Source organism: Euwallacea similis, chromosome 17 (genome assembly GCF_039881205.1).
Source record: "Euwallacea similis isolate ESF13 chromosome 17, ESF131.1, whole genome shotgun sequence".
NCBI lineage: Eukaryota > Metazoa > Arthropoda > Insecta > Coleoptera > Curculionidae > Euwallacea > Euwallacea similis.
In genome coordinates, this window is record NC_089625.1 from 2,471,745 (window position 1) to 2,489,620 (window position 17,876).

The 17,876-nt window shown below is 36.5% G+C and overlaps 1 protein-coding gene across 8 annotated transcripts in view; it reads left to right on the forward strand.

Annotated features, from left to right (window-relative positions):
* The window catches only part of pan (pangolin), a 99,882-nt gene extending 83,128 nt beyond the window's left edge, over positions 1-16,754 (forward strand). For 3 of the 8 annotated variants that reach the window (XM_066398277.1, XM_066398280.1, XM_066398281.1), the window contains exons 7-10: positions 3,650-3,830; positions 8,446-8,611; positions 10,469-10,538; positions 15,789-16,752. In XM_066398277.1, coding sequence (XP_066254374.1) covers positions 3,650-3,830; positions 8,446-8,611; positions 10,469-10,538; positions 15,789-16,260 — 889 coding nt within the window. In that variant the 3' untranslated portion in view covers positions 16,261-16,752. Of the gene's footprint in view, positions 1-2,355; positions 3,556-3,649; positions 3,831-8,445; positions 8,612-8,937; positions 9,092-10,468; positions 10,539-12,746; positions 12,869-15,788 lie in introns of those variants that run through there. The other 5 variants (XM_066398284.1, XM_066398285.1, XM_066398283.1 and 2 more) reach the window with 5 other exon arrangements.
* The last annotated feature ends 1,122 nt before the right edge of the window (positions 16,755-17,876 follow it).

Consider the following 17,876-nt stretch of genomic DNA (forward strand, 5'->3'; position numbering starts at 1 on the left):
TGGTTGGGCTGTCTTGAATAGATAGACGACAAATACAACAAATTTTAAGAAATGTTTCTAATCGTTTAAGACGTATGTTTTCATTCTAAGAGAGAATTAATGGTAATGTTACATCGCTTTTTTGTTTTGAAAATCACGTTGAATAAAGGAACTATCAAGGGCTGAACGGCGTTGTCAAATTGCGAATTTCCATGTAAGTTCTTCGTATTCTTTTTTAATTCAAAATGATCGTATTTCTTGCTCAGAAATAGAAGATGCTCAAAAGCGTAATAAGATCCTTATATTTATCATTTCAAGATTACGCAGAAATATTGTAGGGCAACCCTGTATTTCAAAAACATCGTTTATTGTTATTTTATGCAACGTTCGTTGGATAAAAGCATGTCCGACTTCTTCAGTTTCATCATAATTAAAACGAGAATTCACTTATATTTCTCGTTATAACGGACATCTGGTGGTCACCCCCGAAAATAGCGAACTACGAAACGAAATTTGGGGTTGTAAACTTCTTCAACCGTGTTTCGGCTGCCTCCTGTTAGATGGGGTGAGAATTCATAGAATAATGTTATGTTTATTTTGATTCTTTAAAGTTCGATAATGAAAAATTGTATTTTTTCTCGATCAACATTGAAATTTTCGGTATGGCCCCCTCGACGAATATAGGATATCCTGTAAATCATTAGAAAATGAGACAAATTCTGTATAAAGAAAACTTCATATGTCACTGTATATTAAGAAACCAGCTTTGTTTACCCAACTTATACATCACACCCTGTAGATTTCCATCAGTCCACTGTGATTTGTACCGATTGCCTTCGTGCTTATGCAAATTCCAATTGAAGTAAAAAAGAAAAAAATGTTTCTTCTTAATACAGCCTTTTGGTCATCACAAATGAAATTTTTAATACCGTTTCCCAAACATACTTTAAAAGTACCCAACACAATGCCATCTTTAATTTTTAATTTAGATCCAAGCTGCATCATTTCTCTCCCCCCAATTTGTGCCTTCTTTCATTCAGCGTCTTATCGATTTTTCTATCCCCGGGCTGGACATCTGGTGGACACCACGGAAACCGCCAAACAATGAAACAAACTGAGAGTCGGAAACTTGACTTCTTTAACTACGTTTCCGCAATTCCTTGTTAGATGGAGGACCAAATTTCGACGATATACAAATAATTGTTATTAAGAGTTTTAATTGTTGTTAAATTGTCTCTATCGAACAATCCGAGCTCCATCTCTGGCCGAAACACCCTAATTAAATCCCCATCCGAATCCGGACCTTTCTCTCATTGTAAATGTCACGTCAGTGCGGAAGTGGCCCGTGGCGTTGAGCCCTTTCGCAGGGCAACCTGATCAATAATTCCCTTTGACGATGGCCCCGTAATGACATGCATTTTTTAACGAATTTTAAATTGGGTCGTTGTTCGACTTAGACCGTCATTTTCCATCGGGGCATTCCGGGCCATGTTTGTTCCGTCAACGTCGGAAATTATCCAGCTTTATTGGATTCCGTCATGAGTTTGGGATCCGAAATCAAAGAGGGGTTTGCCTCGTATTTTGGTTATTAAAAGGGGGGGGGGGGGTGGAAAGACGTGGGAGGGTGAGATATAAATGTTGTTAAATGTATTATGGAGAAAAATCGAGAACTGTGAAAATTTGATGTTTCGTCGATTACTACGTAAAGCTATTTTTGAGGTTGTTCCAAGGTAGTAACCCATTTTGGTTTTTTACCAGGTCGCGGATTAAAATCGTTTATGAGTGGTCAAAATTGGTTGAAAACAGGCGGAACTCTGTATACAGGGATTAACTATACGGCTTTGTTGAAAATCTCGAATATTATTATTTCCTTTAAGTCATTTTCCATAGCTTCACAAGCTACAGATAGTGTGCCATTTAACGCGAATTACGTGGACGTATTAAAAATCTTTAGAGATTCGATGGAGATAGAAGGAAAATGGCTATATTCCGATCATCTCATCGTACATCTGTGCAAATTTGGTACACATTTGTTTAATAGTAATCGAGACGCCCAGAGACTTCAAAGTTGATCATTTTTGAAACGGACCAACCTTAGTCGCACCTGTGACTTGGAGAAAAATGATATCTCAAATATGCACCCATTAATTCCAATTTGCAGCCGCCTCGAAACGCGTTAACGCAAGGGTTTTCTTCTCTTAACATTTTTCTGGTTTTAAATTAGTCGAGATTTGCAGCAAGGGACCGTGACAAAAGACACGAAGAACTCCCTCGCTCGCCGTTAAATCCTGTTTTCCCGTAATTATACAGCGACTCATCTCGGTTATAATAATCAAATCCCAATAAAATAAAATTGTAATGGATGCCGTTCTTTAGTAAACCTCGCTCTGGAGCAGTGCGGAGTCGGAGAAATCCAGGCAAAATATGGAAACAATTAAAACGAAGGGGGAATGGAGGACTTGTTGCAATTTCCCTGGATGCGCTGTACCCGGCAGTGAGCGGTAAATCGCAGAATCAATCCGTCAAATAGCGACATAACAAACGGCGGGGCATTTCGCCCTCTCTATCTAACTAGTAACAACCGACTATCGGAACTGTCCTCTTTACCCCGGCAATTTCATCATCGGCCGGCTATTAAATCGCGCTTGCCGACGGCCCGCGATTCACCGCCGCCGTTTGTTTCTGCTCTATCTGTGATAAATTAATGCCGAAAGGTGATAAAAAAAGGCCACGGTACGGTTTTCGGGGGTGAATCCCTTACGCGGTCTGTGATCATTTAAAAACGGGAAATCTCCACGTGTTCTCCGTCTGTTTTCATTCAACCCGAACAACAAAGGACGGGCTCAGCCATTTATATTGATTTTCTGCCGTGATAAACTGGCGTATAAAAAACTTGTTGATCTCAGCCTATTGGCGCGCGTGGGGCATTTCTTTGTTTTCGGATAGCCTCGTAGCAGAAATGGATTTCCCTGAGGAGCCGTTGAATTTGACCATGAGGAAGATGCCCATCGCAATAGTGGCCCCGTTTTCGCGCACGGAAAAGCTCCTGGAAAACAACAATAACCTCGTAAACGACACGGCAAAACGGTCGAATGACTCTCCCCAGGATTTGTCCCTAAAAAATCAGCAAGAGGAGCAGTGCTTGGATCTGACCAAGAACACTAACTTGAGCAACGATCTGAATCCCAGGGAGCAGCTGAGGAATTACCTGTTAAAGGGCGAGGAAACTATCAATTCTTACAACAGAAACGTATACAAAGAAACTAATACTAAAGATAAGCAGAGGCCTGACTTGCACTCCTTCATGAACTCCTTGGACAATAAATTCCTGGCGGCTTGGTACATGAACTCTTTAATGAACCAGCCACCTGTGAGCAACCCTTACCCCTACCCTCAAAGGCCCAGCTCTGTTTCCTCATTTGAAAATGTCAGCAAGCCCAACAGCCCCTCATCCAACCGGATACTGAACAATTTATTAGAGAAAAAACCATACGCTACTTACAACTTCCCCACCGGATTCGACGCGCTTATCAAAAACGAAGTCCAGGAGGACAAGCTGGAGAAACTTAAGCCCGGGTTAGCTAATTCGAATGTTTGTTATACCGGTTGCATACACAAATCTATTCGGTCAACAGAGAGCAGTAACTCTAGCTTTTTATTTTCTTTTCAGATCGCAGGATCACAAAAACAACATGGACGGGAAAAATAACCAGGATAACGAGAAGAAGAAGCCCCACATTAAGAAACCCCTGAATGCTTTCATGCTCTACATGAAGGAGATGCGTGCCAAAGTGGTGGCGGAGTGTACGCTTAAGGAAAGCGCCGCCATAAACCAGATCCTGGGAAGAAGGGTGAGTTTTTCGATGGGCTGAAGCTGAGTTAATGGGTGATAGAGTGGTGAGAATCTTGAGTGACAATGACATTGTTTATTTCTCAGTGAAATTTACATGTTTATGTCACAGTGATCGTACTGCTGTCCACATTATTAAATAGATCTTGGCAATCTTGACATACATATTCATTTTTCTCATGTAATAAAAGTGTATCAAAAATATCAAATTTCCAAAGGAAACGAGATCTCTTTAGTAAATAGACAGAAGATACAGGCAATGATGGCTTAAAGAAAAATACATGTTTGTGAATATTGTTGACAGGATGGTGAAGGAAATTATTTCTGTTGTGCGCTGATGCTAATATCGCACTCTAGTGTTGATCATTTTTGAGTTTTTAGTCCTAAATGTCGAATAAATATATAGTGTCCCTGAAATGACTGAACAACGCTTGACCAAAAATTAGGCGTTCTAGGCAAACTTACCTATATCCAATATGGCTTTGTTTTCCTGCTACAAGGCGCCAAAGTTCTCAAATTAATATCGTTTTTTTCGAAATGATTGCTAAACATCTTTATCGATTTTCACTCATTTTGAAATTAAGAGTTACTATATAAATTGGCGTATTTTGACGTTAGCGGAATTTTTTTTTATCGCGTAGAAATATTAAAAATTACACATCGTTCTTAAATGAACGTTTTTTTTTAACCCCCGTACGAGTGACTCATTTTTTTGCCATAAGATTACTTTATTTTGAAACTTTTGTGCCTCTTGTAAAATTTTCGTCAAACTTACAGTTTCTCTACAAAAGAATTATTTAAGATACCTTGACATTCGTCATTATAGTCGGAACGAAAATATGAAAAAAGTTTTAATTCTAAATAACTACCAACTTAGTTTCATTCTTATAGCAAATTTCAAAAAATGAATTTGTTTTTCGGCCATCATTTCGCGCTTTTTTTTTAATAATCTGCAGCATTGAGAATTATTTGCAATAACTCAGCCTCTGAAGCGTTGGGGGAAGCATACACTTTTGATTTAAGAGCTTTCCACAGGAAAAGGTCTAGAAGCGTTAAATCGGATGATGTGGCTGGTCAATTTACGGGTGCATTGTTGCCTCTTATAATCCATCTGTTAGGATATGTTTCATTTAAAAATCTAGAAACGTTTACATTAAAATGGGGTGGCGCCCCGTCGTGCATAAACCAAAGTTTGTCTCGAAGTTGTTATGGAAGATCCTCCAATAAATCGGGTAAAGTGTTTTACAAGAAAAGTAAATATTTATCCCCATTTAACCGAATTGGTATTACAACTGGTCCAATAAATTCAACAAAACAAAAAAAATCAATATCAATTCCTGAAAAAAATTCAATTTTACTTACTGAAAAACAGTCTGAAAACAGTTAGTTTTGGATTAATTTCGACTCGAAGCAGAGGCGTACACAGTTTAAAACTGAAACGCAAAAAAATTCAATATTAATTCCTGAAAAATATTCAATTTTACTTCTTGAAGGAGAATTCAATATTAATGTCTGAAAAAAATTCTTAAAAGAATTTGAATTTCGAATTAGTTTCTACTCGGAGCAGAGGCGTACACAGTTGAAACCTGAAACACAAAAGAAAACAGTAATAATTTTTGAAAATCTTCGAAACAGCTCAAGTTACGATATCATTCTTCGGCAATGTCCAAAGATGGTTCTAAGTACGTTTCAAAATAATCAAAATTGCAAATAATTTCAACTTTCAACTAAAATTCCAATTATATCGTTGTCGTTAACCTAGCAAAACTTAATTGTAAATCACAAGGAACAACGATCAGAATTGATCCCCAAACACCAAAAGCGTGAACCAGAATCACGTCAGCAACATCCTCTTTAACTCACAAAATGGCAGTTAAACTTCGTGCACTTTCATTTACTAAGTCATAGATATACCAACGGCGTACCTCACGACTCTTTAGAGTAAAAGAAAACCCGATTGTCCTGATTGTTAATACAGCGCGAATTACGAGCATCTTGCTTATCGCCACGCTAACGTTCGAGTGAATCATTTACGAACTGATATCGGTACGAAAATGTAAAAAAATGTACAACCTACCTTTTGTAATGGTACAGCTGATCAGCCTTGGAAATAATAGGCGATAGGAAGTAACACGTGATGTTTTCAGATTTATAAAATGGGAAAAAGTTGCGAATGCAAGGGAGTGATTTCATTATACAAACCGATAGAATAAAAAATGCATTCCCTATTGTGAGGAGAACTTGATCAAAAAAGTATGAGGTTTTTCGAGAACAACACTGCTTTAGAATTTCATGTGGTATTAAACACGTCATATTCATAATTGGCATACTATATAATAAACATAAAGCCACTATCAACCTTAACATTTTATCTCAGTCTGTTAAAAACTTAACAACTTCGAGGACTGAATAACTTATAAATTTAATTCTCTTCTTAACAATAACCATGAGCATTGTGTCGCGATCCTGCAGTGGCAACTCTTCCTTCATCATATTATCCAGATTTCGTAATTTTTTATTAATGTGTGACCTTTGTAAGAAACTAATTAAATTGTATAACCAAGAGACGTTTTGTAAAGCTGTTTGCGTAGGATTATGGAGCGCATCGAAACAATAGATTTGAGATATGTTTCAAGGCAATTGCCCCACCCATTCGCACGATATTGACGTTCCAAGTTTGAAAAGTGGCAAAAAAAGTATACCTCCTCCCTTGTTGTAAATTAAAGATAAATCCTATTATTAATATATATGATTAAATATGTTTTTTCTGTTTGTTTAATAGGATTTTTTTGCAAACAGGGTAAATAAAACACCAGATTTATTATATATTTTTTTATTTTTATAAGACACCTTTTCCTAACAGCTTCTTTTATCATTTGATAAGTTCTTGAGAGTTGCATAATAGTTATGATATAATAAGCAATAGCCATAAGCATTATATGCTATTTTTTACAGAAAACTTTTCCTTCACCAAATTGTCCAGAATTTGTAATTTTTATTGATAGCACGTTTCTGATTTATGTAGGCAACTATTTCAATATTTGCAATAAATATTTAAACATAATGCCATCTCTCGATAGACCTCCTGAAGGCTTTCTTATCATTTATTTTTATATTGGGAATTATTGGGAACTCGATTAGGAATGGGTTTCTTTAGTACCTTTCACTTCCATAGATATTCTACCGATCGACTGGGATGGCATTTTTGGCGTTTTTTATCGTTGGCGTCTTCGATTAACATTATTTGAACTAAAACTACCCGTTTCCCTAAGTTGTTTTTCCATACTCGCGAAAATTTGATGGTTCGGAATTCAGCGATTTGGATATTTGTTAAGATAGATTCTGACGCTTATACGTTCATTTTCCTCACAGAATCCATATATTAGAAGCATGCCACCTCCCTCAACGCTAGAATAGTGTTCCATTTTAAAAGACCAAAAATTATTCAATTTACAATAAATTCAACTCCGATCAACAACAACCATAATAACACCATCGGCATGTCAGATGTACGGAATATTTACTTTATTGCTGTATAGCAAAAGCAAAACAAAACTTTTTTAAAATTGTTTTCGCAACAATAACGGATTGCAAGGCATCATAAATATTTTTTTTGTAGAGAACTGCATGCCTGACGAAAATTTTACATTAGATAAAAAAGTTTTAAAACAAAGTTAATTTGAGATACAGGAAAAAATGAAGTCATTGATACAGGGAGTAACAAAAAATACAAACTTTTATTTATGAACCACGCGTCGTTTTTAATATTTTCACGCATTAAAAAAAAATTCCACTCGCGTCCAAACAAGTCAATTTATGTAGTAATTCTTAGTTCCAAAATTGGTGAATTGTAAGTTTCCTTTATTGCCAGCTCTATCGTTTTGTTCTACTTATATTGCCCGTTAATTATTAATGCTTGCTCGTTATGTTCCTTTCCTATGACCCCCTAGGAAAGTAGACATAACAGAGATAATAGTCACAAAAACAAATATTAACATACGCGTTTTACGAACTTTTAACGTGTATTAGGAAATGCAAATTAATGATGGGCACAACGCAATGAGCTACTCTGGCTGGCATTGATAGGAAACCTACTAATAGCTTCGTCCTACGTATCGCAATGGAAAGAAAGTCCCTTTGGACATTTCATGTTCGCGGATTTAGAATTACTTTCTTCTCTTGTTATGTAAATAACTATTATGGCCAATTGCACCAACATATATCTGTCATTTTAAGCGTGGCTTAGCTAAGCCAAAGTTATGTTAACTCGATACCAATGGCGATTAGTGTCTTGAGGATGCTGTAAAAACAGTCAAGTATCGACATTTTTACTGCCTTGGAATTTTTTTTAAATTCAGTTCCCAACACGAAATCATAAACATTTTTTTGTGGCGATTTTTTAAACGAGGTTCGCAAAAGTTTCTATTTCCTTGTTCGACTGACTTACAAGGATCCTACAAGATGTATGCCAGAACAGTATTAAAATTCAATTAGTTTTCAGAGATATGGACCGTTTTTGTGTTATCAAAAGTAATTTTCTAGCCATCATTATCTGTGGTGTGAATGCGTGAAGCGTGTAAGTAGTAAATAAAATAAAGTACGATTGCGGTTGGTAGTGGCACTCGTTAAGCCGCGAGGAGCAGGCCAAGTATTACGAGAAGGCGCGGCTCGAACGCCAACTGCACATGCAGCTGTACCCCGGCTGGAGCGCACGGGACAATTACGGTTACGGCACCAAGAAGAAGAAGCGAAAGAAAGAGAGAGCACCGATCGATTCGGGAGGTACTTATCTCAAAAAAGAACTGTCCGCGCGCACCCCCTCAATCATTCATTCATACCAGACAGATACTTTAATAGTAACAATTAACCCCATTTCGATCTATGTGCGCTGAACTGGTCACATCTCAGCGCACACGGATCCGCTAGGGACTAACAAAATCTCCCACCCCCAAAATTTGTTGGACCGACCGACGACGTGCATATGTACGTGTGTGACGGGGCGTGGCAGAATGGGTCGGCGTGGCCAAAGTGGTGGCGATCTTGCGCTTGCGGCTTCTTGGTGCCCGCCGACGATACGACGCACGTCAAGTTCACTCTGTTCTGTTTAGTGGCACGCGCTCGGCCGCGAGGAGCAAGCGAAGTACTATGAGCTGGCGCGACGCGAAAGGCAGCTGCACATGCAGCTTTATCCCGATTGGTCGTCCCGCGCCAACGCCACTCGCGGCAAGAAGAGGAAGCGTAAGCAAGATCCTCAAGATGGAGGTAGAGCCACCCGACTACGACTTACCCGTACCCCCGCTACTTCCACTTACTCTCATTATTTCGTTGGGAAATTAAGTTACCGATGAGGGCGCTGCGAAACGTAAACAATCCCAAGAAAGCGAGTAAACTAATAGTGTCGTCAATCGTACATTAATTATTATTGGTTTTGAACGACAATATTCGTGTATGAATAGTTGAAGTTATAAGTCATTTCCTAACCTTCACGACATCATTTTTATTGTTCCTCATAAATTTCTCTAAATTCAACTTAAGTGATGAAAGACGCAGAAGAGTTATTGTGACGTCACCTTCCACCAATATTGTTTGGGTGGTGCTGATGTCACAATGAGCCTAGTGCCATTTAACTTCAGTTTTGACGTAACATTTTATTGTTTTATGTTATTTATTACTATTGGCATTGTAAGTGAACTAGTTTCATTTAAGGGTTAAGAATTACTTAAAATACCAAATTTAATATCGCATTTACTCGCTTTCTTCCGTTTGCATTTTGTTTGCCAGGTGTCTCGTTCATTTTTGTAGTTCCCAATACAACACGAGAGCAGCGGGGGTATTCGTAGGTTGTTTTATTCTATTATTTTATCTATTATATATTTGCATGTTTGGGGTAAATCGGTTGGCCGGCCAGGACCTATTCTGCAACGGTCTCATGCATATACGTCGTTTGATTTTTTAATGTTGACGTCGACGTATGCACGTTTGTCGGAATCTTGCATGTCCTGACGACCCCCCCCTTAATGTTGTAGGGCAGAGCCTCTTGTGTTTTTTTTCTCATACATTCGAAGGGCGTGGGGTACGCGATTTTCCACTTGCAGTGATAACGTAGTTGCGCCATCCATAGTTTAGTCAGTTAGACGACCAATTTGGCTCTGTTACGCATGTTCATAGTATTTTTATTAATGTATTTTGTTCTTCCCTAGCGATTTTTTTTTAGACTTAGAGATAGTTTGAAGAATATTCAAGACGCTTATAGCGAATTCGGGTATCCAGAAAGTGCGCACTCAGTGTAGCAATCTGCGCCAGTCTAACACATTGCAAAAGGCCGTAATAAAACTAAAACAGTGATTAAAAAGTCATCCATTTTGTTGCACTCGGTGAGCACTTTTTGAATGCTGAAATTCTCCATAAGTTTCAGTGTTCTTTGATATTCTGGTGACAGGTAGATGGGTTTTTGAAAAATTAGGTTTTCCCAAAACCATCTATGATTTAACTCCAAGCACTAACAAAAAAACATTCACTTCCTTTCAAGAAATATGCTTTATTTACACACAGCGAAAGACACATTTATCTTCATTTTTTGCATGTTTTCATTTTTTATATTTTTTAGATGATTTAATAACGTTTTTTTTTCTGAAATAGGAAATAGTATGAAAAAGTGCAGAGCGAGATATGGACTGGACCAGCAAAGCCAGTGGTGTAAACCTTGCAGGTTGGTATTTTTTTTAATATATTTCATTGATTTTTCTTAGTAAGTTTAGTAGCGATTGTTTGTTTTTGCATCACATTTGAAGAATTTAGTATTTTAGTATGGAAGAAATTTCTTTTTTATTTAAAACAAATAATAGAAACGCATGTTTGTATAATTTATAATTTATTGTTTTAAATCAAATTCACGAAATTAACTTTGTATGGGTTTACATCTGTGAAATGGGCATTTTATATGCACGGTGATTTTTATATGGAAATTAATTTTTGTTTCTCGACGATAAAGTCGTAAAGAGCAATAGCGACGGAATTGGTTTCAGAACCATTATTGTCTATTTATATTCCAGAAAAATTCCAAAAGCAGAAAACTGCCGAAGAGGAGTTTAAAAAATATATAAAAATATATAAAAAATATATCGCAACTTTTTTTTCAATTTAACTGTCTTCGTATCAATTACGGTCTCCGAGATTCTCGGTAATTTGGACGGTTTAGGATCAAATTTTATGAGTGATTTCAGCCACTTCAGCGGTAGAAATATTGGAAATTTTTATTATTAATTCGAATAGAGCTTAGGAACGTATTTGGATAATTATTATTCAGAGATATTATTTATAAAGTATTTAATCTACTACAAAGGTTCATTTCTTCAATTCTGAACAAAGCTTAGCAGAAACGTTTGGTAATTTATTTTAGAGATTGACCTAAAATCTCTAAAGGATTTCCAAAGGATCTTTCTTCATTTAATTATTTTCTTTAAATTTGCAATATTTTTTAGTTCATTCTTTTATTAACTTTACAGATGAAAACATATATTTCTCATATAATACACCTGAATTGACCTTGAGACTAGTTTGTATAAATAGGCGAAAAGACAAATTTCCGGATTTTTTAATGACTTTAATCATATTAAACTATGTTATTTATGTAAAATTTTGTCATAAAAATGAAACAACACAAGTTTTTGAAGCACTACCTTATTTTTCAAGAACCAAGGCCAGAATGAATCTCGATACACTCGTCATAGCCACCCCCGAGCACATCCCCTTTTTTTAAAGAGAATTGATAAGCGACATTCCAGCCTTTTTCCCACGGTTACCTGACCCATCATCATTTTTCTCTCGCCTATGTTAAAGGAATTCATAAACAACCCTCTATCGTTTTCTCACGCTTATCTTAGAATAAATTTACAACGAAACCCTCTATAATTTTCAGATAATATTACTTAATGGTCGTAACATAAACAAGGAGTGCTCACATTTATATTTATGTTTCTTAACAATTAATCATAATATAAATAAAATACAAGATCTACTTTTGCACATTCAACTTTATTGACAAGTTTGAATTTGGTGAATATTAGTAATAACACCTTGTAGAATTTCCTACTTGAAGAAGGAAATTTTACCAAAAATTACCTTGAATTAGGTCACTTTTTTGGAGTGACAAAATAATATATGTAATTATAATAAATATTTTCAAAATTCAACAAAACACAAGGTATCAGTAGATGAAAAAATATTTTAAAAAATCTAGTTTTTATCTTAGATTGCGCCAACAGTGACGGTATGGCGCACATAAGGTCTTAAACTATTCTTATGCATTAAATCCATTTAATCATTTAGAAAAATCATGTTATATTATTAATGCTTATGCTCATTTCACTATATATAAACCCATACAAATTACTATTAGACGTTGGCCCACACTTTGTGTTTTTTATCTATGTGGAAAGACTTTGTCCTCAATCTCCAATTATTGTTCGCAACATCGTTTAGTAGGCGGAAGGCACTATAGGGAGGATCATCTATGAGCAATTTCAAATCAGAAAATGTGTCTTCCCACACAGACAATAAACCAAGATCTAAAAAACTTAGATATTGTGCACCATACACTGCTGTCTAGTAGTCTCATTAACAATTGTTAAAACTCAGTGCAAGGGGCTGAAAGAACTCTAATATCCCGTAGACACATTTTCTGATGTTTATGCACTTTATCTACGTAATCTAAGTATTTGTTATTTATTGTTTATATTAGTTTTTGATTACGATATGTGTCAGTATTTGGAACTTTAATTCGTACTCTTTAGTGTCGCTTCAAATTTTGCGATATTTTTGCATCTTTTTTTCTGAGTGTATTAATGTTTATGTGAGAATTTGCCAATGCGAGATTGAGAGAGAGAGAGCCCCCTTGTACATTTTAACGATTGTTTAGTCCGGAAAACAGCAGCGGGGGCGCCACGGCCGCCATCCAGGGGAATCTCCTGCATCTCGGGGCAGCAGCCAGTACGCAGCCGTCTCAAGAACCCACATACGTCAATCTATAGCATAACGTTGGTCAGTTAACAGCAGTGTTGGTGTTCGATGTTTAGAAGTTTTTTATTTTTCTTTATGTTAACCCGTTTTTATTTTATTTTATAAGTGTTTGCGGTAAAGTGCAAATACAGTAGTTTGATATCTCTCTTTTGATATACCATTAAAATGATTTAAACAGCATGAATGTGCCGTATCCAAGACACTTACCAGAACACGCAGTTCTTACAGCCAACAGCATGTCGATCATCTCTATTTGTACAGGGTGGTTCCTAATGTGTCATTGCAGTTTGTATCTTCTTTTTTACACTGAGGAGGAGAGGATACGTACCACAATCAATGCCTTGAAACTATTTCAGTTGTTTTGAATAATGATGTGATGTATTAATGCATAATTTTAAATTATGAAGGAAATTTTATTCTCAAAAATGCTATGACAAGCATTAACGCTAATGACAAAGAGGGAGTTGAAGCAAAGCTTTTGAACATTAAATGCTTCTTAAATATGATGAAGCACGCGAGTAACTTAAATGTACAAAATGGTTTTTCCTGCTTTTAAAATAAAGCAAATTACACGCACGCCAATGACTTCCGACTGGGTTAAAAAATCTTTAAATTGTAAATTTGGATTGTTTGAAATCGATTTTGATCAACAGTTTGGCGTTGTCAAAATTTATTTGATGTATATTTGACAACGATTGCGGTTCCAGTTGGTATGCCTGTACGGAATGTCTCAAACAAGGGGCCACTATGGGAATCCTGGAAACCGTTAGAGATGTAAGGACGTTTAAATTATAGCAAAGTTATGTATTTTTATGCTGAATAAAAGACCGTTTAAAAATCCGAAAAATTCTGACTGGTTCCAAAGATATACAAAAAAAACCGAAGCTCTGATATTTCGATTTTTCTTCCTTCTGACGTTATTCCCATAAATATGTATTGGAAAGCAAATAACAGATAATTAGGGTTTAATTGGTTGTGAAATAAAACACGCTAAATTATAATGGTTGATTTGGTCAAGAGAATTATTTATCTATTTTCACTACTTTTTTCATTTTAAAACTTCATTGCAATCAATGAAAAATGGTATTTTCAAAAAAAAGTTTTCAAATTTAGAAAAGTGTGATATGTTACAAATTTATTATTCTTCTAATATTATAGAAATTCTTAGAACTAATATTACATCATATTCTGAGTCAATATGAAGAGGAACCGTTGATTATCTGCCATAGTTATGGTGGCAACATGTCGGTACTCCTTCACACAATAGACGAGAAGTAACAAATTATTTGAATAGATTGTTTTCAAATCAATCAATCAGGGAATCAGGGACCTGTAAGGTGGCCTGCTAGAAGTCCTAACTTGAATCCCCTGGATTACTTTCTGTATCATATATCATATCTTCAAAATTGTTTATACCGTGAAATTCTAAATAATATTAATGAATAATGACTGAACTTAATGAGAAAAATAACAGCGCTTCCCTATCTATTCGATTTATTCAACTTGCGATGATATTAAGATTTCATAAGCTGAGTGCAATTTTATAATTTTCTTTCATTATTTCAATTATTATTAATAAAAATATTTTTTTAATTTTTAATTAAATTAATATTATTATTAATATAAATAAAATTGATAACCTTTCGTTATTTTTGAATTAACATTTTTCAAATTTGAAAACTGCAACAAAATATTCAAGATCATATTAAAATCAGAGGACTGAGTATGGTCGCCAAACGACGAAACGTCGGAAATGATGTCTGATTGTGCCATCTTCTCCGTCAGAAATAGAAGCCCTAATAGTATCTTATTCGCTTTCCAATATTTATAACAATAAGGTCAAAAGGAAGTAAAATCGAAATATCAGAGCTTCGGTTTTTTTTTGCATGACTTGGGAAGCAGTCGGATTTTTAAACGACATTTTATTCAGCATAAAAATACGCGACTTTGCCATAATTTAAACTTCCTCGTATCCTTAACAATCTCCGAGATCCTCATAGTCGCCCCTTGGTTTGAGACGTCCTGTACAGGGCTTTATAAATATATTCTGAGCTACTTATATTTACCTACGTTTATTTCGTTAAAATGAACTAGAGTTATTCCTAAATAATAATTCAATTTTAAGAAAAATATTAGGAAATATGGCAACGCATCAAGTAACTGAATAGCTTAGTGGACTAACGAGAACAAGGTATTATTAGTTACACAGTAAGCCACGTCTGTTTCGACTATATCCAAAGGCCCAGCCAATGCCTCAATCACCTCCAAACTTACACAAATAATCTATCTTTTTCTATAGCAAAAATTGTATAATAATGTTCTACCTCATAAGTTCTCCCCGGTTAGTTACTCTTGTGCAGAACAACCATATATTAGCGCGATAAAAAATAAAGGTACTATGAGCTTGTTATAACAATATAAAAAACTTCAAAGACAGACATCATTAAGGCCGGTCGCAGCTCAGCGGAGGTGCATGAGAGAAAAGATATGCAACATCAGATACGCAGTAAATACTTCTTGGAGAGATAATTACGCAAATCAATTTGAACGGGTCCTGTACGTTGCTTTGGCTCGCGCTACTTCGTGCTACATATAAATATTAAAATTCAATTGATTTGCGCCATTATGTCTCAAAGAAGTATTTACTGCCTATCTTATGATGCATTTCTCATGCCTCGTGCATCTCTGGTGTACGGTGTATCTGATATGAATAAGTACACAAACATTATGAAATATTCCAGAGGGTCGTAGCCGGTTTTTCCAAGGCACTGATGAAAAACAAAATAATAACTCTTCTTGTTAGATTCACTAAATTTTTACCGTCCGAAGATACAAATTGTCTATGAAATCTTACGTTCCACCCTCCATATTTAACCATCAGCATGGTATTTCATCTCATCCTCGTCCCTTTGAAGTATGATACATATCTGTGGTGTTTCAGACGCAAGAAGAAATGTATACGATACATGGAATCGGGCGAGAGCAACGACGGTAACCAATCCGACGACAATTTAGGCAGCTGCGGCAGTATGGGGGACGCCAACACTCCGCCGGACGATGACAATGAGAGCATCAACCAGTCGATGTCGAGTCCGGGAGGACTGAGCGCCCTCAGCAGCCTCACCAGCCCTGGGGGCATGGTCCTCCCCAGCCCCTCGACCAGCGTTGCTAGTCCGTCGGTGAGCGTAGCGAGTCCGTACATGTTGCAAAGCCCGTTGACGCCCCACGACAGTTTCGACGTGAAACCCCCGCTCCCTTTGCTGCACCACCCCAGGAACCCCGTAGGGACGAATCCCCATGATATAAACAATCCGCTCAGTGTCAATCAATTGACGGGACAGTGCGTGCGCAACGACGCGTCCGAGTCGAACTCTAATAAGGAGACTGCGCGGTCGATAATCAGCGTCACGTAGCCACGGTGTAGATGGCTCCTAGATGAGCCGCCTGTGATCTTTCTTATAATAATTATCGTTTGTTGCTGTTGGGGTAGAAGCAATCAAGTATATCGATCTCACCGTCATCGGACTAAGATAAGAAGGAAAACGTTTTTTTACTATGTAACATAAATGTCATTTGCCAAAACCACCTCTAATATTATTATTTTAGTGTATTTAAAATAGTTTATTTTTTTTGTTTTTGATAGTTTACACAAATTACTCGGGTCGAATAGTTGCAGCCGGAAATAAGCTTGAAAAATTGTTGAGGAGTTTTCGTTACACTATGGACATTAGATAAATGGAAACTGCAACTCTTCCGAGTTACGATTCCAGAAAGATGTTCCTTGTGTTACGAAAATCTTGACAAAACACAATCCCAAGAAGGAAAATTCGAGTACTGAGCACGTCAAGGGAAAATGCAATTGTCTTCGTCATTTTGGAATTCTTTTTTCCTTTAGGTTAGATAACGGAATCAATGAGAATCATACAACATTTAGTTGGATAGAAATGCACAATGGGGGTCATATTCTTGAATGTAGGGACTGAACCTTTCACGGGGAATTGCACATGGTTGAAGTGTATTAATTCAACTATGTAGGCGTCGTTCCCAGCGAGCTTTTTGTTCTCCGAATTTCAGGAACTTGGTTCCAAGAGATTGATTAACTTGTGTCGATTTTCTCTCATTTGAGTAAATGATAATAATTTGGTGTTTAACATAAAACTAACAGAAATGTATGTTTATTACATCACTTTATGTTACGTACAACATTTGAGATGAGTAATTAACTGCCAGCCGTTTGGTGCGGAAGGACGATCTTTTTCACCTCCTCTTTAGAAATTCGAAGTCTTCTGGGCTAGAGGTGCTTCTAGCTTGCTGTTCTAGCAAAGCCGTAACACCACAATCTGGAGTCTCCACAGAGCAGTTCACAGTTTGTTAGACAAATAATTCTCGTGATCTTGGACAGGAGTATCCAACAAATATTTATCTAAATTGAGAATTTCTAAACCAAAATGAATGACCACGTTTCTGTATGATAGAAACATAGCGCCTGTTCGCGGTACTCGGCGCAATTTCAAGAGTGAAAATTCCCGAGTTTAGATATGCTTTTTGCAGTCTTGTAACAGGGAACGGAGGCTTAACCATGTGAATTTATAACAGTTCGTAGGATCTGAACAGTTGTTGTAATGTCAGCATGTTGTATGATAAAAAAAGTGTGCGAGTCCAGGTTAAGTATCATTTATTATGTAGAAGAATATCTGTCGTTTCACATCCACTATTTCACTAACGGATACTGATATGATAAATATCAGCATCCGTTAGTGTCTGATATATGGATTGACACTCTTAAAATTGAAGTGAGTACCAAATAGAAGACATCATGTTTCTTGGGCACGGGTTTTTATTCTGGAGTTATAAATTCTTTGTTTAAGTAAAGATTCTAAACTTGACAATAAGCTTATTGAACATCCCTACCTAATTGTACACAAAGAACCTTTTTTGTCTAACAAAGTATGCCCTTTGCGGAATCAAGAGAAGCACCCCTTTCTCAGAGAAACTCGAGTACAAAATTCTTAGCTGGAGATGGTTCCTT